This window comes from Triticum aestivum, chromosome 1B (genome assembly GCF_018294505.1).
Source record: "Triticum aestivum cultivar Chinese Spring chromosome 1B, IWGSC CS RefSeq v2.1, whole genome shotgun sequence".
Classification (NCBI taxonomy): domain Eukaryota; kingdom Viridiplantae; phylum Streptophyta; class Magnoliopsida; order Poales; family Poaceae; genus Triticum; species Triticum aestivum.
The window spans coordinates 603,229,045-603,253,641 of NC_057795.1; the positions used below are offsets into that span (position 1 = coordinate 603,229,045).

At 44.0% G+C, this 24,597-nt stretch overlaps 1 protein-coding gene and 1 pseudogene across 4 annotated transcripts; both read left to right on the top strand.

The window, feature by feature from the left end:
* The first annotated feature begins 1,982 nt into the window (after positions 1 to 1,982).
* On the top strand, positions 1,983 to 5,785 carry LOC123080385 (crossover junction endonuclease MUS81-like; annotated as a pseudogene).
* Positions 5,786 to 8,403: 2,618 nt separating this feature from the next.
* On the top strand, positions 8,404 to 18,035 carry LOC123141669 (pyruvate kinase 1, cytosolic). 4 transcript variants are annotated; one of them, XR_006470399.1, is made up of 17 exons: positions 8,404 to 8,798; positions 10,396 to 10,556; positions 10,787 to 10,857; positions 10,947 to 11,042; positions 12,391 to 12,517; positions 12,679 to 12,783; positions 12,925 to 13,094; positions 13,202 to 13,276; positions 13,461 to 13,509; positions 13,592 to 14,985; positions 15,124 to 15,202; positions 15,414 to 15,543; positions 15,665 to 15,753; positions 15,841 to 15,921; positions 16,022 to 16,117; positions 16,246 to 16,263; positions 16,399 to 16,424. XR_006470399.1 is itself a non-coding variant. In XM_044560759.1 (10 exons), the coding sequence occupies exons 1-8, from the start codon at positions 14,956 to 14,958 to the stop codon at positions 16,758 to 16,760; spliced, it is 453 nt and encodes a 150-aa protein (XP_044416694.1). In that variant the 5' UTR covers positions 13,540 to 14,955; the 3' UTR covers positions 16,761 to 16,797; positions 17,352 to 17,494; positions 17,670 to 18,035. The 4 variants fall into 4 exon arrangements, 2 of the variants coding, with proteins under 2 accessions (XP_044416694.1, XP_044416700.1); XR_006470395.1 differs by lacking the exons at positions 8,404 to 8,798; positions 15,841 to 15,921; positions 16,246 to 16,263; positions 16,399 to 16,424 and having other exon boundaries at positions 8,810 to 10,556; positions 16,022 to 16,036; XM_044560759.1 differs by lacking the exons at positions 8,404 to 8,798; positions 10,396 to 10,556; positions 10,787 to 10,857; ... (5 more) ...; positions 13,461 to 13,509; positions 15,841 to 15,921 and adding exons at positions 16,737 to 16,797; positions 17,352 to 17,494; positions 17,670 to 18,035 and having other exon boundaries at positions 13,540 to 14,985; positions 15,511 to 15,543; positions 16,399 to 16,482.
* Positions 18,036 to 24,597: the final 6,562 nt, after the last annotated feature.

The following is a 24,597-nucleotide window of genomic DNA, read 5'->3' on the forward strand; positions in this document are numbered from 1 at the left end:
TGAAGCTCTTAGTTTTTGAAGATCATATGCAAATGTTCAGTGTTCATGCGTCTCATACATTTTCTACGTATAGAAATCTGGGCGGATTCTCGGCTTTTTTTTTAGACAATCTCACTAAACTTTTATTTAACTCGTCACAATATTTACAGGGACGAAAGAAAGGTCACCCGGGTTGCCTAACCACACACGGCGGCCAACCCAAGTGAAAGAGCATGCTTCGCTAAATTGTGAGCCTCGGTATTCGAGCTCCTAAACTCATGGCTAAAAGAACAAACTAAGAAAGAGCTAGAGAGATCTATTATCTCTCGAATTATAGCTCCGTAGCTAGCCGCGCTACTAAGCTTGATATCGTCAGTGACAACCTTACAATCCGCCGCTACAAGGATCCTGCGTTCATATAGGTCGTCAGCCAGTGCAAGTGCCTCCCGCACAGCTAGAGCCTCTAGTGCTGTAGGTTCATTAGTTCCGATGAAGGTGACAGTGGAAGCGCCCATGAACACTCCATCTCGTCCCCGACAGACTGCAGCAACTGTGTCACCGGATCTGTTTCTCAGTAGTGCCGCGTCCACATTTATCTTGACCAGATTCTCTGGTGGCGCTATCCATCGGTTCGGTCTTGCCTGGGAAACAGCATGCTCTCCGCGTGGCTTCGTCAACAACTTCAGCTCGTTGATGAAAGAATTCACAAATGCATTGGTTGCAAACGGAGTCTGATAGATATCCTCATATATTACTTTCCTTCTTGAACTCCAGATCGCCCAAAGAGTGACCCCAAAACGAGTAAATTCAGTGTGGTTTAGCAAGCTTTGCATATTAAACAGCCATCTCCTCGCGTTTGGGTTCTCGTCGGTGCTCATGAGCTCAACCAGCGGCTCAGGTGCTAGAGCCCAGACGCTCCTCGCCATGGTGCACTCCAGGAGTGCGTGTCGCCACGAGTCGGCCGCCCCACACAGCCGGCATGCCGGCGAGTCAGCCATGCTGCGCTGATGGAGGAGATCATTTGTAGGAATTGATTCCCTCGCTAGCCGCCAGAGAAAAACTCGAATTTTGCTCGGCACCTGGGTGCGCCAAAGAGAAGACCAGCCATTACTCTCGACAGTACTAGACGGACCCTCCGTTTGATACAACCAATTTTCTCGTGTTAGCTTGGTATTTTGGATCATCCGGTAGGTTGATCGAACAGTGAAATTGCCCCGGTCCTCCTTGCTCCATGCCCAAAAATTATCAACTCTTCTTGTACACAAAGGTATTTTGAGAATTGCCTCTGCGTCAATTGGTATAAACACTTGCCTGACTAGATCCTCCTTCCAGGAAGAGGTGGCTTGCTCAATCAGCTCTTGCACTCGTAGTGGTGGATCAGCTACTAGAGAAGTTATAGGCCGAAGTATATCCTGTCTCGGGATCCAGTTATGTTCCCATATGAGTGTGTCTTCTCCGGTCCCAATCCTCCTGATCACACCCTGCTTCAAGATGTCCCTCCCGTCCAAGATGGCACGCCAAATTTGAGATGGGTGTGAGCCCAATTCAGCCTATAGAATGCCACAGTCCGGGAAATATGCTGCTTTCAAAATCATAGAGCTAAGGGCATGTACAATGGTCGATAAGGTAGTCTTATCTTAAATATTGCATGTAATTTAGAGATGACAAAAAACATGTCTACAATGGATCATTTCTTAGCCTTATCATCAATAATTAGTTATTCCTAAAAATGTGGTGAGACATATTGTGCTAAGAGATCATCTCTTGCCTTCTCTTAATTAAGAGAAGACAAGCCTTCTCTTATGATTTCTCTCTCATCCATCTCATCATTTATCCTACATGGCATTGCTAAGATAGAACCATTGTACATGCCCTAAGCGTATCAGGGTTGTTCAAAAGTCTCCATGCTTGCCTGGACAGGAGTGCAAGGTTAAAAATCTCTAGGTCTCGAAAACCCAAACCTCCCATATATTTTGGTCTTGTCATTGTTTCCCATGAAACCCATGCAGGTTTTTGACGTCCTTGTTTGCTACCCCACCAGAATTGCCTGAAAATGGACGTAACACTGTCGCATAAACCTCTGGGCAGTCTAAAGCAGGCCATTGAGTAGACTGGAATCGCCTGGGCAACAGATTTGATAAGTACTTCTTTTCCTGCAGCTGAGAGTAACTTCTTCATCCACCCTTTAATCTTTTCCCATACACGATCTCGCAAGTATCTGAACGTACCATTCTTGGAATGTCCCACGTCAGTAGGCATACCCAAGTATTTATCGCTCAAAGACTCCTTATGAACATTCATAGCGTGTTTCACACTATCCCGCACCGCCTGAGGGCACCCTCTGCTAAAGAAGATAGAAGACTTCTCATTGTTTACCCTCTGTCCCGAAGCTCCACAGTAAATATTCAGCAGGTTTGATACCGCATCTGCACCCTCAACACTTGCTTTGAAAAACAGCAGGCTGTCATCTGCAAACAAAAGGTGGTTCACAGCTGGAGCTGTAGGTGCCACCTTGATTCCGCTAAGTATCGATGACTGAGAACTGGATTTTAAAAGGCACGAAAGACCCTCTGCTGCAATCAAGAACAAATAAGGGGAAATAGGATCTCCCTGTCGAATACCTCTTGAAGGTTTGAACTGGTCTAATTTCTCACCATTAAACAGAACTGAGAAGGATACTGAAGAGATCATATTCATCACAATGTCAACCCAGGCAGGAGCAAAGCCAAGTTTTATCATTATAGCCTTCAGATACGACCACTCCACACGGTCATATGCCTTCATCATATCCAGTTTTAGCGCACAAGAGCTATTTGTTTTTGCCTTGGACCTCTTCATAAAGTGCAAACACTCATAAGCACAAATAATATTGTCAGTTATGAGCCTCCCAGGAACAAATGCTGACTGCTATTCTGAAATAATATCTGATAGAATCTGTTTAAGCCTATTCGCAACAACCTTCGAGGCAATCTTGTACAAGACATTGCATAAGCTTATATGCCTAAACTGAGAGAGTTGAGTTGGATTCATTACCTTTGGTATTAAAACCAAGACCGTGTCGTTTATGCTTTCCGCGCTCTCCTCTCCCTTGACAATTTTGAGTACAACTCTAGTTATCTCGGCTGGTCTTGAGTCGTTTGCCTGCTGGGTTCTGGGCTTGGGCCTCGGCATGCAGTACAGTAGCTGGCCGGCCGTACTAGCGAGGCGACACACGGAATCACTAATTAAGAGCATCTCCAGCCGTTGGCCCGTTGGCCCCTCAGGGCGCGTAAAATTGCCGCCTGGGGGCGAGCCGGCGCTAAAATCGGCGTGGGGGTTTTCGGGTTCCCAGCCGCCGGCCCCAGGGTCGCCCCCAGAAGCCGTTTAAGAAAAAAGGAATTCGGTTAAAGTTTGGCAAACTGGACGAATATTCGAGATTACATAACAAAGTTTTTTTTAAAAGGCCGCAACTACAACTACGGGTCAAAGAACGCGCTGAGCGCGGCGAAGTCGCCGACATCCTCGCCGTCGGTGTTATCCTTGTTACATTTCTTCAGACAACCATAATACACTGCTAAAAGTCATTATATGCATCAACACGGCTCTAAATTAAATGCCCTGTACTGCTGGATTAATTATCTGATATGTTTGGTCGTTGCCCCACTGTGTTGATGATTGCTGACTGCACTTTTTTCTTGCTTGTGTGCAAGGAGACAGCATAATAATATTAACAAAGTTGCTTTGCATAGATTGAACTGTTCATATAATGTGCCAAAGAAAATTGTGCTGATCCTTCTGTTCAAACCATGTCATCCAGATTAAACACTTGCCTGTTGGAGATGCTCTTTGGATTGCTCGCCATAAAGAACTTGACACGGATTATGTTCTTGATTTCATTGTTGAAAGGAAAAATGTGGATGATTTACTTGGCTCAATTAAAGATAACAAATACAAAGATAAAAAAACTAAGACTGAAGGTACCATCTGAAAATAGCTTTGATTTTTGTCATTAATGTTATAAACCTTCCATCTTAACTTTCCCAGTTCTTCATGCTTTCAATTTCTCACTGATAGTAAAAAAGGGCAGCCCGGTGCACGTAGCTCCTGCTTGCGCAGGGTCCGGGGAAAGGTCCGGCCGCTTTGGGTCAATAGTACGCAGCCTTTCTCTACATTTCTGCAAGAGGCTGTTTCCAGGACTCGAGCCCGTGGCCTCATGGTCACAAGGCAACAGGTTTACCGCTGCGCCAAGGCTTTTCTCACTGATAGTGATAAAAATATTGTATCGTAGATTACCATTTGTTTCTTGTGACAATCCTGATCAGCAGTTGTGGCAACACAACACATTGTTTTGGTGATGTTGCAAATAAGTTGATGGGCATAGTCATTAGCCTGTTTGGCGGCACAGGTATGGAGGAATATCTAAACAGTTAGATAAAGAAGATTTTATTTTGACGAAGAGCAGCAACGCATCAGATCTGTGCTTCTTTTTTTAGATGAAGAACTTTGTGATATCTTGTTTATTTTAGATTTCAATTGGGTTCCAAACATGCTGAATATGAAAGGAATGTTTCCCTGCAACATGCTGAGTGTCTTTTGATCAGCCATGTTTTATGCCCGCATGCCATCCCCTGTGATTTGATGTTGCTTGAGTCTAATCTTAGCCGAGGAGATTTTTCCCCTTATTCTTTGTTATCATTAATTGAAAAGCATAGCCCATATTTGGGTATGAGATGATGAAGGACAATGTTATTAGCAGACATAAGCTTGAGCCTGTAGATTGTGCATCTCTTCCCAAAGAAATTGTATTTCTTGTCCATATATAGGGGGTTGATGTGGTTATTTTAGCAACAATACGACGTGATACCTCCATTTGTTGTATCCTTTGCAGAAATGTGGGCTAAGGAAGCTAATATATCTAGTTGAAGGGGATGCAAACACTGTAGATGGATCAGAGAGCGTTAAAACAGCGTATGTACTCTTCTCATGAAGCCTGGACGATCATGTTAACCCCTGAATGGCAGTGCTTTTTTCTCGTTGTTTAACATTATTAGTATCATTCCTTCCGTTCAGGATGTCAGTTGTATGCCCTATTAACTGCTCCATATGCCTTCTATTTCAGTTGCTTCACTACTGAGGTTCTTGAAGGATTTGATGTCCAAAGAACCACTGGGTATGCTGACACTGAAAAGAAATACGGCCACCTCACGGGCTCTATAATTGATTACTACAGCAGAAACTTCTCTGCTGGTGCTGATACCTCTCGACTTTGCCTGACCTACGACGAGTTTGTGAAGAGGTGTTCTGACCTTGAGAAGGTCACTATGAGCGATATATTCTCCCTTTAGCTTATGCAGGTAACTGGGCGAATACGGCCACCTCCACCAAAGTTTACCGGGTAGTCCATTTCATGCAGTAGTTTCCTCATTTATTGTGCATGTAAATCAGGTGCCACAAGTGACGGAAGAAGCTGCTCTTGCTGTCACGAGTCTCTACCCCACCCTTCTCTCGCTTGCTAAGGCGTACACCATGCTTGTGAGTCCACTTTTCCTTTCAACTTGTACAATGTTCTTTACATATACAACTTATACAATCTTACTTACTCATTGGAACAGTTGTGACCAGTGTATGTACACACACATCCTTAGCTGCTCCTCGCGCAATTGATGTACAGAACAATTCAACATGTTTGTAGAACTAAAAGTTTATCCTTGTAACTTTGAAGGATGGCGATAAGCGTGCCCAGGAGGAGATGCTGAAGAACAAGAGCGGCATGGTCAACGCGGGAGCTAGCAAGAACATCTTCAAGCTCATCTGGGCGGAAGGATGAACATCCCGTACTTAGCCGGTCTTTTGGTCACCATGGTAGTGATTTCGGATCACCTACGCAATTTCCCAAGGTGAAGACAGGAGGGACCCTTTTTGTGATGTGCCTGGTGCCTTGGAGAACCGAAAGTCAATGAACATGTAACCACCACCTAAAAGAACGCCTTGGCGTAGCCTCACTCCCCGTTTAAATTACTAGTACGTCCTAGAATTGCATGTCGCAAATTATGGAGTCGTCGTGTTAATGTAGTGCATTAGTGCTTCATGTGTATATATAATATATACCAATATTAGCTCTTGACTCAATTGCTTGGATCATGTGTTGTCTTTGTTATCTCGACCTTTTTGTTAGGGAATCTGTTATCTCGACCTTGCTTGCATGGAAGCAGACAAGGCAGGTATTAGAATTTAGCCTGTTGGCAAAGTGACATAGACTCGCTAGACCCCATGGTTTTTGTCTTTTTGATCCATGTGCTTGATTGAACCTGCACGCGTTCTTTGGTCGATGACATGTCCATGTTCTGCAAGAACGACATGTTGAGCAGATTCTGATTTGTGAAGATTGTGGTGTTGAGGAGATGATTGAACGTCGTTGCTTCCTTCCGGTCAGGATCCCTTCTCTTCATCCGGATTCATGGGCTGTAGATATTCTTGATGGCAATCAAGTTTCAGAACCGCATGCTGCTATCATTTTGTGTGTGTGCAGGACGATTTGAATTGAAAGAAACAATAGAAGACATGGAGAACTTCAAATGGGCGGACGATTTGGACTGAAAGAAACAATAGGAGACATGGAGAACTTCAAATGGGCCATTGGTACCATCCACGATCTAGCTGCGCTAGTAGGCTCAAAGATGACATGAGAGTCAAGGGAGAAATCGGTCTAGATACGCCCCGAGATCATCAAGGTCAATGTTGACGCGAGCTATTACGAGCAAGATGGCTATGGTAGTATGAGAGTTGTTCTTCGGGACCAAGCAACTTGGTATTGATTTGCACAAAATGCAAGCACTATGGAACCCTTGGCGCTCCGTGATGGCATTCGTCTTACTCTTGAATCTCTCAAGGTGATCATCGAAAGTGATGCTCAAGATGTGCGAATGCTAAATGAGGCAATTTTTTCATGAGCAGATCTGGCTCCATTGTCCATATCAGCCGAAAAGCAAATGTGGACGCGAAATCCAGTTTTCAATTTTGCTCCATTGTCCATATCATCCGAAAAGCAAATGAAGCGGCACACAGGTGTGCCAAATAGGCTAGGGAGGATCATATCTGAGTGAATTACACCCCTGCTTTTCCTCTAGGATGTATTCACACACACTGTAATCCTCCTGAGTAATTTAATATAGCCTGTTGTTGCAAAAAAGAAGAAGAATTGTTCGACCTACTCAGAGCATCCCTTTGTTGTCATTCAGGTGGTGTCCTTACGGAGAGGTGCCCTTGAAGTGTAGGGGCACAAGACATGAAATAACCGTAAAGAAAGAAGAAAGCAAAGAATCGCAGGCTATACCACTTTGGCGCATGGCGCCAAGCGGGAACAGACCGCCGCCCCTTGGGTCTAGTGAGAGCTCCTATAGGGCGCCTTGTTGAGCTTTTTGGCCATGCGCCCCCGCTCATGGGCCGGCCCAAGGAGAAAATAACACTCGACTGGTTTCCTAGTTCCCTTGATCGTGTTAGACCGCCCGCGCTGAATCAATTAACTTTTGATTTTTTTAAAAAAATAGTGAACTAAAAAATGTTCATGGTTTTTGAAAAAAAAAGTTCAAAAACTTCTTAAAAGATCACGAATTTGAAAAAAAAAACTTTATTGAATTTGAAAAAAATCCACATATTTTTAAAAAAGTTAATTGATTTTCAAAGAAGCTCATTGAATTCGGAAAAGTTCATTGATTTTGAAAAAAAATCATCAATTTTGGGAAAAAGTTCAAAAAATTGAAAAAAATTATCGATTTTGAAAATAAGTTTGTTGAATTTGAAAAAAGGTTCATCAAAGTTGAGAAACACTTCATTAAATCTGAAAAAAAATTCATCAAATTTGAAAGAAAGTTCATTGAGCACCCCAAGCACCCACCTTCGGAATCCGCACAGCCGTCGCGGCCCTGCCATCCGCCCATGCCACCGGCGCGCCCGTCTGACTCGGTGCCGCCGCGCCCCCGGCACGATCCACATCCCGCGTTGCACACACCATGCATCAGGAGGGGAGAAACGCCCCGCCTACACCAACGGCGGGAGTGAAGGAGAGGTGATGAAAGGGAGGGAAGCGGCGAAAGCTGGAGCGGGCGAGGCGAGTTTTCGATCAACTCGAATACGTATCCTAGCTATTCTAGCCGGGTAAAAGAAAGAAAATTACACTTAATATATGAGCGTGGCGTTTTTATATGTTTTTTGGCAGTGGTAGATGTTTCTAACACGAACACATTTACTTTCAGCACTAAAAAAAAGAAATGAACGCATTTGTTTTCACCACGCAACCAATCTGATCTGAAAAAAAAGGAAAGAGGCACGGCAACGGTACGCACGGGCCTGGAAAACTCCCGCTCCGCCGCCGAACCCCGCTCCGGATCCAGCCCCGCTCCACTTGCCTTTCATATCCGCAGCCACGCCACGCGCACCTCGGCAGGGACAAGGCTCTGCCCGCCGCCACCGCCTCTGCCCCGGCTATAAAGCTCCGCCCTTTGGCCGGCCCGCCCCTCCTCTCTCCGTCCGGGCCGCGCCTCTCGCCTCCTTCCTTCCTTCGTCCTCGGTCCGTCCTGGCCGCGTTGTGGTCTCCGTTCCGGCCTCCGATTCCATGTCCGCCCGCCCGCCCGCCCGCCCCCTGCTCCCTCTCCTCTCCGCTCCCCGGGGACGCAGGCGGGGGCACCGGCGTCGTGCGCCAGCTGCGCGCGCTCGTCCTCGACTCGTGCCTCTCCTCCTCTCGCGTCTGGTGAGGCGACTCGTCCTCGTTTCTCGCATCTCCTCGTCTCGCGTCCGGTGAGGCAATTCCTCCTCGGTTCCTACCTCTCCTCCTCTCGCGTCTGGTTCTATGTTGCTCGCCCTTGCTCGATTCGTCCGTCGTTTAGAGTAGAATAATCGCTTCTGATTTGTTCGATTCTGCTCGTCCTCAGTTCCTCTGTTCTGAACCGCGTCCGATTCAATTGATTTTGCTCGTCCTCGATTCGGCCGTTTAGATAGATAGAAATGCGCGTCCGGTTTGATTTGCTCCTCCTCACCGTCGTCGTCAGTTCAGAGTCGCGTGTGATTTGATTCTTGCTCGTCCTCGCCGTCGCCGTCGCCCTGATGCTCTCGCGTGTTCTTGGGGATGTCTCATCACGGGTCTGCGACTCTGGGAGGAAGCGAGCGGTCCGTCGATCGGTTTGGGTCACCGTCTGGTTGCGAACTAACAAGTCCGTCCGTTTGAGAAACTTCTGTTCCTGCGTTCCGTGTTCACGGTGGAGCGATGGTTCCTGCGTTTACTTCTCTTCCTGGTTATCTGACGATCCCGTGTTTCGTGTTCGCGTCGGGTCGACAGTGTGCGGTTCTGGTTTCGAAATTGGAGCAGTGTCAAATCCGTTCCTGTGTTCCATCACCTGCGTTGTTCGTCCTCTGTCGATTCTTGTTCTACCGGCAGGCATGTGTGCTCCCATCCTAGATGCAGCGAGTCTTGTTCTTGTCTGTTACGGTTATTCTGATGGTGTTCTTTCCAACTTGTTTCTTGCTATCATGCTTTGCTTATGTTCCAATATACGATGTTGTGTGTTCAACTTGTTTCTTGCTATCATGCTTTGCTTATGTTCCAATATATGATAATTTGTGTTCAGGGGTGCAAACCATGTAGGCCGTGGGTACTGTGATGTGAGGCTTCTTTCCTGCTGATAAATTAGGATGATAGGCTGAGCAGAAAATCCTGACTCTTGTAACAATCACTTGCTTGGTTTCCACTTCTTTGCGTGGCCGATTTGGCATCCAATGCATCATAATCACGTTTTCCCTGTTTGTTGTTTTCATATCCAATGCATCCACTCATCAGAGCACCCTTTTCCCTGTTTGTTTTCCCTTCTTTTCCTAATCAATAATCATGTTTACCATGGTGTTCGACAATACTGCATTTCTACTGTTCTTTGTTCCCTTTTGAAGTTCACTGATTCAAATCTGATGTGGAAAGTAGGAATATTGATGTCACTTCTGTGTTAGTATACTAGCCATGGTGTGTTTTATTCAAGTTATTAACCATATCTCTTACAAATTTGCCTTGAGATGTATATGGCACGATTGATTGCTGTTTGTGTATGGTTATTAAGATTGATTGATTGATTGATTGATTGCTGTTTGTTGATTGATTGATTGATTGATTGCTGTTTGCTGTTTGCTGTTTGATTGATTGATTGTTGTTTGTTGATTGGTATCTAACTTTGGTATTGGTAGTTCCCTATCATAGATAACAGACCTTGCACTATTCTTTTTTCTGAACTTTTTTGTGATTATGTCTTATGTGGATATCATATTCTCCTTTTGGTATTACTGTTGTCCAGTCCTTGGAATAATGCATTTCTAAGTATTTAAGGTACATGACATATCACATTTGCTCTTTATTGTGTTGCTAAGGACACTGATGGGTTGAGTTGGCATATAGCGCAGGTATATTTACGTTCTGCGATGCTGATGCCTGTAGTCCCAAAGCATTTATTTACCTAATATTTGCATGGATGTTTTCATGATGGCTAATTTGATTCATTATCGTTGTTCTGATGGTGTGCTTCTGGTGGTTTAACTGAACCCGTGGATCGCTCATCAACCTGGTATGTGTTTGGATGATAATCCCTCTCAAATTTAACTCGTTCCTATATTTTACACAATGTTTATCTCATGGCTGGTAATGGTAACCTTATGAATGCATAGCCCACATTTTAGCTAGTTATATAGTAACACCATGCTTCCTTGGGTGATGTTCTTTATATGCAAGTGTGGTGAGCTCACATATCGTGTCGGTATCTACCTAACGCAGCTGAGCTCTTTCTGGATAGGACAGAGGTACAATATTTACATCCATGGCAGAAGGTTCTTAAGCCTGAACTCATCAAAGGTCCTTGGACTCAAGAGGTTTGGCACTGCACTCCTGACTTTGCTCGGGAAAAAAACCTTTTGCACATTTTATAGTTATATTTATGATTATGATATTTTTTCTACAGGAAGATGACAAAATTATTGATCTTGTAAGCAAGTATGGACCAACAAAATGGTCTCATTGCAAGGACCTGCAGAAGGACCCTCCCACCTCAGCGCAGGTGATTTCCGCTCTGCCCCATTTGATTTCGTCTAGATCTTGCCCCGATTGTATTGCGTCTGGATGAGCGCCCCGTTTGATTTCGTCTAGATCTTGCCCCGATTGTATTGCGTCTGGATGAGCGCGCCATTGGCGTGGTCTGGTTGTTAACTATTGTTACTGGTCATGGGGGTTAAGTTGTCGATTATTTAGCTGTGCTCTCGCAGTGCTTTTAGGTTTGCTGGATTGATTGGTGGAGAATACTGCTTATGAACTGTAGATGGACTACTAATATGATTGACTCATGTCAAGTGTGTGATGTATCTTCTGAGTAGGTCATTAACAAAAACCCTTATTCTGCTTTTAGGTATGCCAACCTTATTACAGTTTACAGGCAGTGCCAGATGGGCAGAACATGCACCACCTTGTAGCACTATATGCTATATCTTAACAGCCATAATCAAAAGAAATTAAAATCGCCAAGGACTTCACAGTTTATATGGACAGTTAGGCATGACTAGCACTATTTAAGGAACATAAACAGTGCCAATCTAATCTATTAGGCATGGACTAGACTATTTAAGAAACATAAACAGTACCAACCAAATCAATAGGGAGAATTTTCGAGAGTGAACTATGTTTTAGGAGGTGAGGTGGCAATGGTCACCTGTCTTCCTTAGTCTATTAACACATACTGGAATAAATATAATTACTGAAGCAACTTTATCTTTGGTAGTGTTCTCTAAATCTGATTTAAGAAACACAAACAGTACTAGCCTGATCAATAGAGAGAATTGTCAAAAGTGGCCTCTGTTTAGTAGGTTGCAATGATCACCTGCTTTCCTTGGTCTATCAATGCATACTCGAAGATTAATGTTGTGTAAATCTGATTTGAGAAACATGAACGGTACCATCCTATGTTATAGTAGGTGGGGTTGTAATGGTTACCTGTTTTCCTTGGTCTATCAATGCATACAGGAAGAAATATAATTACTGAAGCAACTTTAGCATAATGTGTGTAAATCTGATGTTCTGTGTTATTGTGGAGAATAAGTGGCTTCAGTGGATGTCCTGGCCTCCTGGATGACTTGATGTTTTTTAATACAGCAGTTGGTTCCACTAACCTCTTGAAATTAAGATCAATGAACTTTGAAATATTCTAATCATTGTACTGGACGTGTGTATGATGGATAACCCTTGATAATATAATTTCATGCCTAATTCTGAACTTGCTCACACATAACTAAAGCTGGCCGCTGTTTGATCTCGCAGCAAATATGACTTGTTTCTTACTCATACTTGACTGGCTTCATACAAATGCTTGTCTGACTGTTGTGTAATACTGTATTACTTTCCTTTTATTCGGGCAGGTCCTGTAGGTGAGGACATGTTCCACTGGCAGGCCACTATCATGGGACCCTCATACAGCCCTTTACTGCTGGTCTATTTTTGGTGAACATCCATTTCCCACTGGATTATCCCTTCAAGCCCCCGAAGGTAATTTCCGGTGTACCGAGCTAACCTTTGTAAAAGAAAGAGTTCATATTGATATTGGAATTGCTGTTACACAAATGTCTTGGGGGTCCTCAAACAATTAGTTTGCTGCTGCTTGCTATCTTATCTATTTTTTCTGACATTCAGGCATGAACATATTTCAGGTCTCTTTCCGCACCAAGGTGTTCCACCCAAACAGCAACAGCAACGGCAGCATTTGCCTTGACATTCTCAAGGAATAGTGGAGCCCGGCTTTGACCATATCAAAGGTAATGATCTGCATTCCTAGCTTGGTTGTTCCATTTTGCTTAAAGCTTGTTGCTGATATAAGCTTGGTTCCTTTCAGCAACTTAATCTCACAAAAATTCTTCATTTATGTTTCTCTAACATTTACCCGTCTCTGTTAACAGGTCCTCCTGTCAATTTGTTCGTTGCTTACGGACCCCAACCCCAATGATCCTCTGGTGCCTGAGATTGCTCACATGTACAAGACTGATTGGGCCAAGTATGAGTCCACGGCACGCTCCTGGACACAGAAGTACGCCATGGGTTGATGTATAGGCAAGCAATGTCGAGAGAGGTATTTTTTTGATTGTTCTATTTTTATGGTTTGCTGAAATGCATTTCTCCCCTGGGTGGGATGTTTGCTAATTTCGAAACACACTGGTTACTTCTATTTGTTCTTAGTTCTTCTCACCTATAGCTAAAGTCAAAGACGACAAACTAGGTGACTTATTGGAGTTGCAGGACTATAAATCATCGGTAAGTTTCTATGCTTTCAAATGGTCAGAGTTTGAATTTTCATCAGTTTGTCTGACTTGTTTTATACTGAATCCTTGATTCCTTGATAACTTTGATATACACACATGAATAATTACTTATGCTGTTATGATCATAAACTGATTTCTAAGTATCTTTGACTCATATGATGCTTATTACATAATAGGTCATCTGAATCTTCATTTGTAAATATGACTGCTAGTGCTGCCGATGATGTAAGCTACTTTTCTTGCTTCAAGAATAATAGAAATGTCATTTACATCACACTCACATTTTAAGTTGCTCATGTCATTTCAGGCTAGCCATCGGCTTGGAACTGATGAGAGACAACCGATGTTGCCAACTTGAAACATATACTTTTTAGGGATGAATGGCTTACCTCTCCTCCTCTCGTGTCTGGTGAGGCAATTCGTCCTTGGTTCGTGCCTCTCCTCCTCTCGCGTCTGGTGAGGCAATTCGTCCCTGATACCCTCTCCTCTCCCCTCTCCCCTTTGACTTTATGTTGCTCATCCCCACTCGATTTGTCCGTTTAGATTAGAAGAATCGCGTCTGATTTGTCATTTTGCTCGTTCTCGATTCATCTGTCTTGAAGTGCGTCTGATTCGACTGATTTCGCTAATCCTAGATTCGCCCGTTTAGATAGAAAATCGCTTGTGATATGATTTTGCTTGTGCTCATTGTCGCCCTGATGCTCTCGCGTGTTCTTGGGTCCGTCTCGTCGGGGGTCTCCGTCCCTGCGACTGTGGGAGGAAGTGGGTGAGCGAGCGAGCGAGTGGTCGGTCGGTCTGGTTTGCGAACTAAAGTCTGTTTGAGAAACTTCTGTTCCTGCGTTTCGTGTTCACGGTGGAGCGATGGTTCCTATGTTTACTTGTGCGTGCGCTTCTGTTATCTGACGATCCTGCGTTTCGTGTTCGTGTCGGGGCGACGGTTGCAGGAACGATCGGTTCTTGGTTCGAAAATTGGAGCAGTGTCAAGTCGTTCCCTGTTCACCTGTGTTGTTTGTCGGTTATTTTCATATCTCAAACGCATGCGCTTGATACTCTGGTTGCCCTCTGTCGATTCTTGTTCTACCGGCAGGCGTGTGTGCTCCCATCCTAGATGCAGAGAATCCTGTTCTTGCCTGTTATGGTTGTTCTGATGCTGTTCTTTTCAATTGTTTATTGTTATCATGCTTTGCTTATGTTCCCATATGGCACGATTGATTGATTGTTGTTTGATTGATTGGCTTGAGATGGATTGTTGTTTGTTGTTTGATTGATTGTCTTGAGATGGATTGTTGTTTGTTGTTTGATTGATTGGCTTGAGGTGGATTGTTGTTTGTTGTTTGATTGATTGCCTTGAGATGGATTGTTGTTTGTTGTTTGATTGATTGTCTTGAGATGGATTGTTGTTTGTTGTTTGATTGATTGCCTTGAGAAGGTACAAACCATGTAGGCCGATTGATTGCTGTTTGTTGCCTTGATACATATGTTTATATGGCACGATTGGCTGCTGTTTGTTCATGGTTATTACAATTGATTGATTGTTATTTGTCGATTGGTATCTAATTTTGGTATTGGTAGTTCCTGATCATAGGTAACAAACCTGGCGCTATTATTTTTTCTGAACTTTTTTGTGATTATTATTCCTTCACATTGCACTGATCCCAGATCCATATCGACATGCCCACGCTGTCTGACGAGGATAAAGATGTAAGGAGCTCCTCCCAAGAATCTCTCTTGCTCCTTGTATTAACTTGGCGACTAGACTTTACATGTTATTTTTTTTGTGAAACTGGAGCTCCTTGCTGTAACCCATTATATAACTTTATGAGCATGCGCCACTTTCAGGTTATGAAAAAATGGGGTGCTCCAAACAAGATTGACTTCCTCTCTTTCTTATACAAGGCATGCAGAAGATGTGCGGCAAGTAAGTAACTCTATGTCGATATTTAGAGTGTACTACTTCACAGTGCCATCTTCCCAACATATTGAAATTTTTTATATTGATATTTTGTTGAATATCACATGTTTGTTTGCACTTCATACTTTGGAAAATATTCCTAACATTGGTAGTAATTAACATGTACTTTTCTCTATTGAGTACTACTTTGTTCGTTCTTTAAGTGTTCTTATTTCAGAAGTCTGCTCTGCACAAGTGCAACATGGTTGGAAAACCTGCTGCTGTTACTCGTGTTGTGGATAGTATGACGGATAACCTAAGGCCTACTCGTGCAGATGCAACTGATGTGGCAAATGCGGTGCTGGATGGTTGGTTTTTGCCTCTTGCAGATATCTTATACTTTGGTGATCCTGTACGGCTGCTCATTACTGCACCCAAACAAACTATAACTACACAAGCTGTAACATGAATCACAATTGTTTTGTTCAGGTAATGATGCCATTCTCCTTTGTGCTGAGACTCTCTGTGGGTTGTATCCAGTTGAGACTATTTCAACGATAGGCAGAATTTGTGATGAGGTGAGCTTTCTTTTGGAGGTCTATATGTTCTCTTGATAAACACATGCTTGTTTGGGAGGGCATTTGTTGATAGGTTCCCTTTTGTAGTTCAAATCGGACTTCAATACAAATAAAATGTTGCAGATAAATACCATTCTTCCGAACAGCCCCTAAATGTGTTCTCAACAAGTATATCCTTGGCACTCTAATGGAATCTAATGCAAATTCACTCCTTCCTGCCTTTTCTCTCTTCATAGTTGGTGATATATTTTCATGAATTGTTTCACAGGCTGAGAAGGTCTTCAACCAGGATTTGTATTTCAAGCGAACCATGAAATACGTGGGAGAACCCATGATCCACTTGGAGTCTATTGCTTCCTCTGCAGTGCGTATTTTGTTTGTTTTCATTTTCCAACCTTTTGTTAGTGTTTACAGGGGAACAGTTTATGTCTTCCATTGATTGATTATCATTGTGACACTTAGTCTGAAAATAGTTCACTACCTATTTGCTAGGTGCGGGCTGCTATTAAAGTTAAGCTTCAGTCATCATTTGCTTCACCTCATCTGGATAGGAGAAAAAGAGTATTTCTTCTTATAGGCGCTTCACCTCATCTTGTAGTTTAATAGAAATTGATTCATATATTATGCTGTATCGAGTATCTGCAGGCTAATTGCCAAGTACAGAACCACCATGCCATTCCTCATCTAAAAACAAATCAGTTGAAGTGGAGCTTCACAAGCGCATTTGAAGTATGTGAGCAACCTGTTTCCTTGTAACCTTTTTAGTGTGGTGTTCAACTAGACTCACTAATTAACATGTATTACTACGTATCTAATACATTCATATCTAGACAAATCTAAGACAAGTAATTCGGGATGGAGGGAGTACTATAGAATTTTGCCCGATAAGAAACAGTATTGCTTATGTTGGACCAAGACTTGTCTCTGGTGTTTGGCAGTGTGCCACTGTTATAACTCATATTTGTTGCATTATCTTCCTGCAGGCAAGACAATCACTCAATAGTTAGAGGCCTCTTTCCCATGCTTGCCGATCCACATCACCCGGTGAGTTAACCTGCCTTTCATATGTTGGCTACATTAACCATTCTGTGGTGGTTCTTTTCAATTTTAGAATGTATATAATATAAAAAATAGGAACTACCTATAAATACCAACGTCCTTGTTCTGAACATAAAGGGAATAATGGCAGTTGGCGTTAGTGCATATTCCCAATATGTGAAAAGTGGATGCTTTACATACACCAAGCCAGTGAATTAATTCTGCTTGTAGGGTTTTTCCTTGCATCATGTTGTACTTACAAATGGAATAAACACTAGACTACAGTTCACTTTCAACTGTTGGCAAGTCATCATAAGCTTGGTTAATCAGTACATTATTTCGAAATTGACTGCTGGTAGGCAGGTGTGTTTATTCTGTATAATATAAACACAGTATGTGAGCTTATAAGCTGGTGTGCACCAGTGAGGCTGATGGTTGGAGGTTTCATCTTGCATCCACCTTGAATTATTTGGTAGCTAGAATTCCTTGATTTGGACCCAACAAGTAAGAAGCTTGGTTTGCCTGGTGATTTGTACTGACATTGTTTCTCTGCCCTGCAGGCTGAATCTACTAGCACTAGAAATGAATCAGTGTTGAAGGCTCTTGACCACGGCAAAGCATCCGGTGTGATCAAGTCGCATGGCTTACCTTAGCCAGAATTTCTATAAGAATGTTGCTGATGTTACATGCCTTGCTTTCTCTAGTAAGTAGAACAAGAATACATTAACATTTCTTTTATGTCCGTATGCATGCACTCATAATATTTGAATTACAAATCAAATTCTAAATAAATAAGCATGCTTCTCTGTGCCTACAAACTTGTGGGTATTGATGAAGATAATCACTTAATCAGCCTCTAACTAGCTTCCTATTTTCAGGAACGAAGATCTGGATCACCCTCGCCCCTCTAGAGAAATCAGTTTACTCGTTCAAGTTCTGGAAATTCTTTATAGCTTTTTGAGTTTACTTCGGTCTTGCATGCATTAGCTTTTTGTTTGTGCCCCTATCTATGTATGTTTCTTGTGTGCAAGTGCTCCATTGTGTGTGTGTGTGGCTTGACTTTGTATGTGTGGCTTGACTCTGTGTGTGGCTTGACTCTGTGTGTGTGGCTTGACTCTGTATGTGTGGCTTGATTGTGTGTGTGCTTGACTCTCTGTTTGTGTGACTCTGTGTGCTTGACTCTCTGTGTGTGTGAATGTTGCATTTGCTTGATGGTGTGGCCTGTATGCTTGAATGATGATTGGTGTGGTTTAACACTGCCTTTGCCGGTCCCAAGCCCGGATGTGAAAATGTGGAGGGAGCTGCATTTACCTCCTTTGTATTATATATATATTCACCTTCTGAATTTTGTGGCTGATGGCATTCTAGTTTACCTAGATGGTTAGCTTGTTAATTAGTTTTGTGCATGCAAGACTTGAAATCTAGCTAATGTAGTGTTTAGTTTCTGTGCATGATAAATGGTTTTGTTGTGCACCTTTTTGAAGATGTGGCCCGTTTTCCCCTCTATTTTCCTCTTTTGGATGTTAACTAGCATTTGCTGTGTTTCTGAATTGATTATCTGTTGTAAGATATGGTAGCATATATAGTTCAGAGATAAATGTCTTTGTTTGCAGCAGTACATTTTATTCATTCCAATGGTGATTTTATTACTGGTTTTTGTGTGTTGGAACTCTTGCGGAAGTTCTCTGTACTCCAATACCAATGTATATCTATTTCAGTGTCATTTTGTACTATAACATCACTGAAGCCAGTGGTATGTTTTATTTGAGATGAGTGATGTGATTACATTGTACCAGACAGGTGACTGCAGTAGCCCCGCAACATCAACTATCTAGTTACTTTAACATGACTTTTGAACAATCAGGTAGTTCACAGTACGCAGTTTTACTTATATTCAGGAATGGAGCTTCTTCACTTCCTACATGCAGCAGGTTGTCCATGTTGTGTGTTTCAGTTCTTTGATTCACCTGTATTTTCATTCAGCAGGTTGTCCATGTTGTGTGTTCCATATGGATTAGACGCCGTCGACTACTTTGTCTTCGATGCCGCGGCTCCTCGTTGGGTCTTTAGTACTTCTTCTGTGTGTTCAATTTTAATCCCCATTATGCGTGATGCTCTTTGTTTCTGTGTAATTTCGACCTTTGGTTGTGCTCTTGTGAACGGTGTCTGCTCTTGTGGACACACATGATTTGAACCGCGATTTTGAGTGTGATTCTACTAGTGAGGCAAGCATGATTTCAGCGGTGTTTCCATGAGATTTTGAACCATGTATGTATTACGATCTTGTGAAAACGTTGTGTGAATATTTATTGCCAATCGTGTGTCGTGCCAATGCTGCCTTTGGTTGATTGTGTGGCTTGTTGCTTAGCTGAACGATTGGTTGTAGTGTTTGCTAATTTTTTGTGTTTTGTAGTTTTGTAGTTTAACATTGCCTTTGCCGGTCCCAAGCCCGGATGAGAAAATGTGGAGGGGACTGCAGTTAGCTCCTCTGTTTATAACTTTCATGGTCTCCAAATATTTTTCAATGAGTAGTAGTGAATGAAGAAGTCACACAATGTGGTGGCAAGCTTTGGAATGCATCCTTTGGTAAAAGGATAAAAAAACAATAAAAATCAAAATTAAAAGATTCTAAAAAATAAAAGTCTCAAAACAATAAAAAACACTCAAAATTACAAAAGTTTTAAAAAATAGAATACTAAAAAAATAACAGACTCAAATTTATAGAAGATTCAAAATAATAGAAAGACTTAAAAGTTAAAACAATAAACAGACTCAACATAATCCTCGCTGGCCTTCTCCTCCTTGACGCGGCCGCCCCCTGCTCCCTTGCCCGGCGCTCCGGCGGGGACCGGGGCGGCGGCCGCGACAGGGTATGCCAGCGGCGGGTCATTGCCGCCCTCGAGATACTGGAGTACCTCGTGGAGCGTGCGGCTGGGGGCGCCCCACCATAGGCGGCGCCTATCGCTGTTCTTGACGCCCCCCACCACCGGCGCCCCATTGGTGGACGCCAGCCGCTGAGCCTAGTGGCGCTGGAAGTACGCCGCCCCCGACGCATGGTTGTCGGCGGCGTACTTCGGGAGGGCGCGTTGCTCCTCCGTGAGCGACGCCCGCACGCGGTCGTCCTCAGCGGCAAAGAGGTCGGGGCGCGCGTCGACGTAGGGCACCGGGGGAATGAGGACGTGATAACTCGCAAGTATACAGAATAATTATAGCCTCTTTCGATAAGTAAGAGTGTCGAACCCAACGAGGAGCTAAAGATAGAACAAATATTCACTCAAGTCCTATCTGCCACTGATACGACTCTGGAAGTACGCCGCCCCCGACGCGTGGTTGTCGGCGGCGTACTGCGGGAGGGCGCGCTGCTCCTCTGTGAGCGACGCCCGCACGCGGTCGACCTCGGCGGCAAAGAGGTCGGGGCACGCGTCGACGTCGGGCACCAGGGGAATGGGGACGTGATAACCCGCAAGTATACGGAATAATTGTAGCCTCTTTCGATAAGTAAGAGTGTCGAACCCAACGAGGAGCTAAAGATAGAACAAATATTCACTCAAGTCCTATCTGCCACTGATACGACTCTACGCACGCTTAGTGTTCGCTTTACCTAGAACAAGTATGAAACTAGAAGGACTTTGTAGGTGTTGTTGGATAGACTTGCAAGATAATAAAGAACGCGTAAATAAAAGCTAGGGGCTATTTAGATAAAGATGCAATAAAGTAAATATAGCGAGTGTGGAAAAGTGGTGGTAGGAGTTGTGAAATTGTCCCTAAGCAATTGACTACGTTACTAGACCGGTAATCACTATTGCAATTCTATTTGTGGGAGATGCATAAGCTAACATACTTTCTCTACTTGGATCATATGCACTTATAATTGGAACTCTAGCAAGCATGCGCAACTACTAAAGATTCATTAAGGTAAAACCCAATCATAGCATTAAAGTATCAAGTCCCCTTTATCCCATAGGCAAACAACCTACTTACTCGGGTCTGTGCTTCTGTCACTCACGCCACCCACCATAAGCAAATCATGAACATATTGCAAACCCTACAGCGGGAATCCCTCACGCTTGCGCGACACGGAGAGCAGCATAGGACAGCACCAATAATAAAACATGCAACTCAAACCAATCATAGCAATTCATCAATCATCGATAGGACAACGAAAATCTACTCAGACATCATAGGATGGCAACACATCATTGGATAATAATATGAAGCATAAAGCACCATGTTCAAGTAGAGGGTACAACGGGTTGCGGGAGAGTGGACCGCTGAATATAGATGGGGGATGGTGATGGAGATGTTGGTGAAGATGGCGGACGTGTTGGTGAAGATCGCGATGATGATGATGGCCCCCGGCAGCGCTCCGGCGCCACCGGAAGCAAGGGGGAGAGGCCCCCTTCTTCTTCTTCTTCTTCTTCTTCTTCTTCTTCTTCTTCTTCTTCTTCTTCTTCTTCTTCTTCTTCTTCTTCTTCTTCTTCTTCTTCCTTGACCTCCTCCCTAGATGGGAGAAGGGTTTCCCCTCTGGTCCTTGGCTCCCATGGCGCGGGAGGGGAGAGAGCCCCTCCGAGATTGGATCTATCTCTATTTCTGCGTTCTCAGATCCTTCCCCTTCACCGTTTCTTTTATATCCGGAGATCCATAACTCCGATTGGGGTGAATCTTTCGCCCAGATTATTCTCGTAAAATTAGCTTTCTTGCGGCAAAAGAAGAGCGTCAACCGCCTTACGGGTGGCCCAGGAGAGTGCCAGGCGCGCCCCCTATCTCCTGGCCACCTCGGGCACCGTTTCTACAAGTTGGAGCATGAGGTGTTTTTTTGATTGTCTTCCTTATGAGTGGCGGTCGGGGACGAGCGATGGTCTTTTCCTACCAATCTATCCCCCTAGGGGCATGCGTACTAGTACTTTGCTTCGAGGGCTAATAAACTTTTGCAATAAGTATATGAGTTCTTTATGACTAATGTGAGTCCATGGATTATACGCAATTTTACCTTTCCATCATTGCTAGCCTCTTTGGTACCGTGCATCACCCTTTCTCACCTCGAGAGTCGGTGCAAACTTCGCCGGTGCATCCAAAACCCGTGATACGATGCACTCTATCACACATAAGCCTCCTTATATCTTCCTCAAAACAGCCACCATACCTACCTATCATGGCATTTCGATAGCCATTCCGAGATATATTGCCATGCAACTTTCATCATCATCATATACATGACTTGAGCATTCATTGTCATATTGCTTTGCATGATCGTAAGATAGCTAGCATGATGTTTTCATGGCTTGTCCGTTTTTTGATGTCATTGCTACGCTAGATCATTGCACATCCTAGTACACCGCCGGAGGCATTCATATAGAGTCATATCTTTGTTCTAGTATCGAGTTGTAATATTGAGTTGTAAGTAAATAAAAGTGTGATGATCATCATTATAGAGCATTGCCCCATAAAAAAAAGAAAAAGAAAAAAAAGAAAAACGGGAAAGGCCAAAGAAGCCTAAATAAAAAAGGGGGCCAAAGAAGCCCACCCCAAAAAAAGAAAAAAAGGAAAAAAGAAAGAAAAAGAAAAGGGCAATGTTACTATCCTTTTTCCACACTTGTGCTTCAAAGTAGCACCATGTTCTTCATATAGAGAGTCTCCTATATTGTCACTTTCATATACTAGTGGGAATTTTCATTATAGAACTTGGCTTGTATATTCCAACAATGGGCTTCCTCAAATGCCCTAGTTCTTCATGAGCAAGCAAGTTGGATGCACACCCACTTAGTTTTCAGTTTGAGCTTTCATACACTTATAGCTCTTAGTGCATCCGTTGCATGGCAATCCCTACTCCTCACATTGACATCAATTGATGGGCATCTCCATAGCCGTTGATTAGCCGCGTCGATGTGAGACTTTCTCCTTTTTTGTCTTCTCCACATAACCTCCATCATTATATTCTATTCCACCTATAGTGCTATATCCATGGCTTGCGCTCATGTATTGCGTGAGGATTGAAAAAGCTGAAGCGTGTTAAAAAGTATGAACCAATTGCTCAGCTTGTCATCAGGGTTGTGCATGATGGGAGCATTTTGTGTGACGAAAATGAAGCATGGCCAAACCATATGATTTTGTAGGGATAAGCTTGCTTTTGCCTTGTTGTTTTAAAAAGACATGATTGCTTTATTGGTACGCTCGAAGTATTATTGTTTTTATGTCAAATGATAGACTATTGCTTTGAATCACTCGTGTCTTAATATTCATGCCATGATTAGATATATGATCTGTTGGGGAACGTTGCAGAAAATAAAAAATTTCTACGCTTCACGAAGATCAATCTATGGAGTCATCTAGCAACGAGAGAGAGAGGAGTGCATCTACATACCCTTGTAGATCGCGAGCGGAAGCGTTCAAGAGAACGGGGTTGAGGGAGTCGTACTCGTCGTGATCCAAGTCACTGATGATCCTAGTGCCAAACGGATAGCACCTCTGCGTTCAACACACGTACGGTTGGGGAAGATGTCTCCTCCTTCCTGATCCAACAAGGGGGGGAGAGGTTTATGGAGATCCAGCAGCACAACGGCGTGGTGGTGGAAGCAGCGGTGATCTCGGCAGGGCTTCGCCAAGCTTCAGCGAGAGGGAGAGGTGGTACGGGGGAGAGGGAGGCACCAGGGACTAGGTTGCGCAGCCCTCCCTCCCCCCTCTTTATATAGGGGCCATGGGGGGGGGGCGCCGGCCCCCTAGAGATTGAATCTCAAGGGGGGGGGGGGCAAGGGGGGAACTTGCCCCCCAAGCCAAGTGGGGCGCCCCCCCACCCCTAGGGTTTCCAACCCTAGGCGCAGGGGAGGCCCAAGGGGGCCGCACCATCCCATCAGGGGCTGGTTCCCCTCCCACTTCAGCCCATGGGGCCCTCCGGAATAGGTGGCCCCACCCGGTGGACCCCCGGGACCCTTCCGGTGGTCCCGGTACAATACCGGTGACCCCGAAACTTTCCCGTTGGCCGAAACTAGACTTCCTATATACAATTCTTCACATTCGGACCATTCTGGAACTCCTCGTGACGTCCGGGATCTCATCCGGGACTCCGAACAACTTTCGGGTTACCGCATGCTAGTATCTCTACAACCCTAGCGTCACCGAACCTTAAGTGTGTAGACCCTACGGGTTCGGGAGACACGCAGACATGACCGAGATGACTCTCCGGTCAATAACCAACATCGGGATCTGGATACCCATGTTGGCTCCCACATGCCCCTCGATGATCTCATCGGATGAACCACGATGTTGAGGATTCAAGTAATCGCGTATACAATTCCCTTTGTCAATCGGTACGTTACTTGCCCGAGATTCGATCGTCGGTATCCCAATACCTCGTTCAATCTCGTTACTGGCAAGTCACTTTACTCGTACCGTAATGCATGATCCCGTGACCAAACACTTGGTCACATTGAGCTCATTATGATGATGCATTACCGAGTGGGCCCAGAGATACCTCTCCGTCATACGGAGTGACAAATCCCAGTCTCTATCCGTGTCAACGCAACAGACACTTTCGGAGATACCTGTAGCATACCTTTATAGCCACCCAGTTACGTTGTGACGTTTGGTACACCCAAAGCACTCCTACGGCATCCGGGAGTTACACGATCTCATGGTCTAAGGAAATGATACTTGACATTGGAAAAGCTCTAGCAAACAAACTACACGATCTTGTGCTATGCTTAGGATTGGGTCTTGTCCATCACATCATTCTCCTAATGATGTGATCCCGTTATCAACGACATCCAAAGTCCATAGTCAGGAAACCATGACTATCTGTTGATCAACAAG

Excerpts from the sequence above, each read along its gene's own strand:
- LOC123141669 (XM_044560759.1), top strand. The coding sequence starts at position 14,956 with ATGCCCACGCTGTCTGACGAGGATAAAGAT. Across the intron at positions 15,203-15,510 it reads ATGCAGAAGATGTGCGGCAA|ATGCAACTGATGTGGCAAAT; the intron begins GTAAGTAACTCT and ends CTACTCGTGCAG. Across the intron at positions 16,483-16,736 it reads GCTTCACAAGCGCATTTGAA|GCAAGACAATCACTCAATAG; the intron begins GTATGTGAGCAA and ends ATCTTCCTGCAG.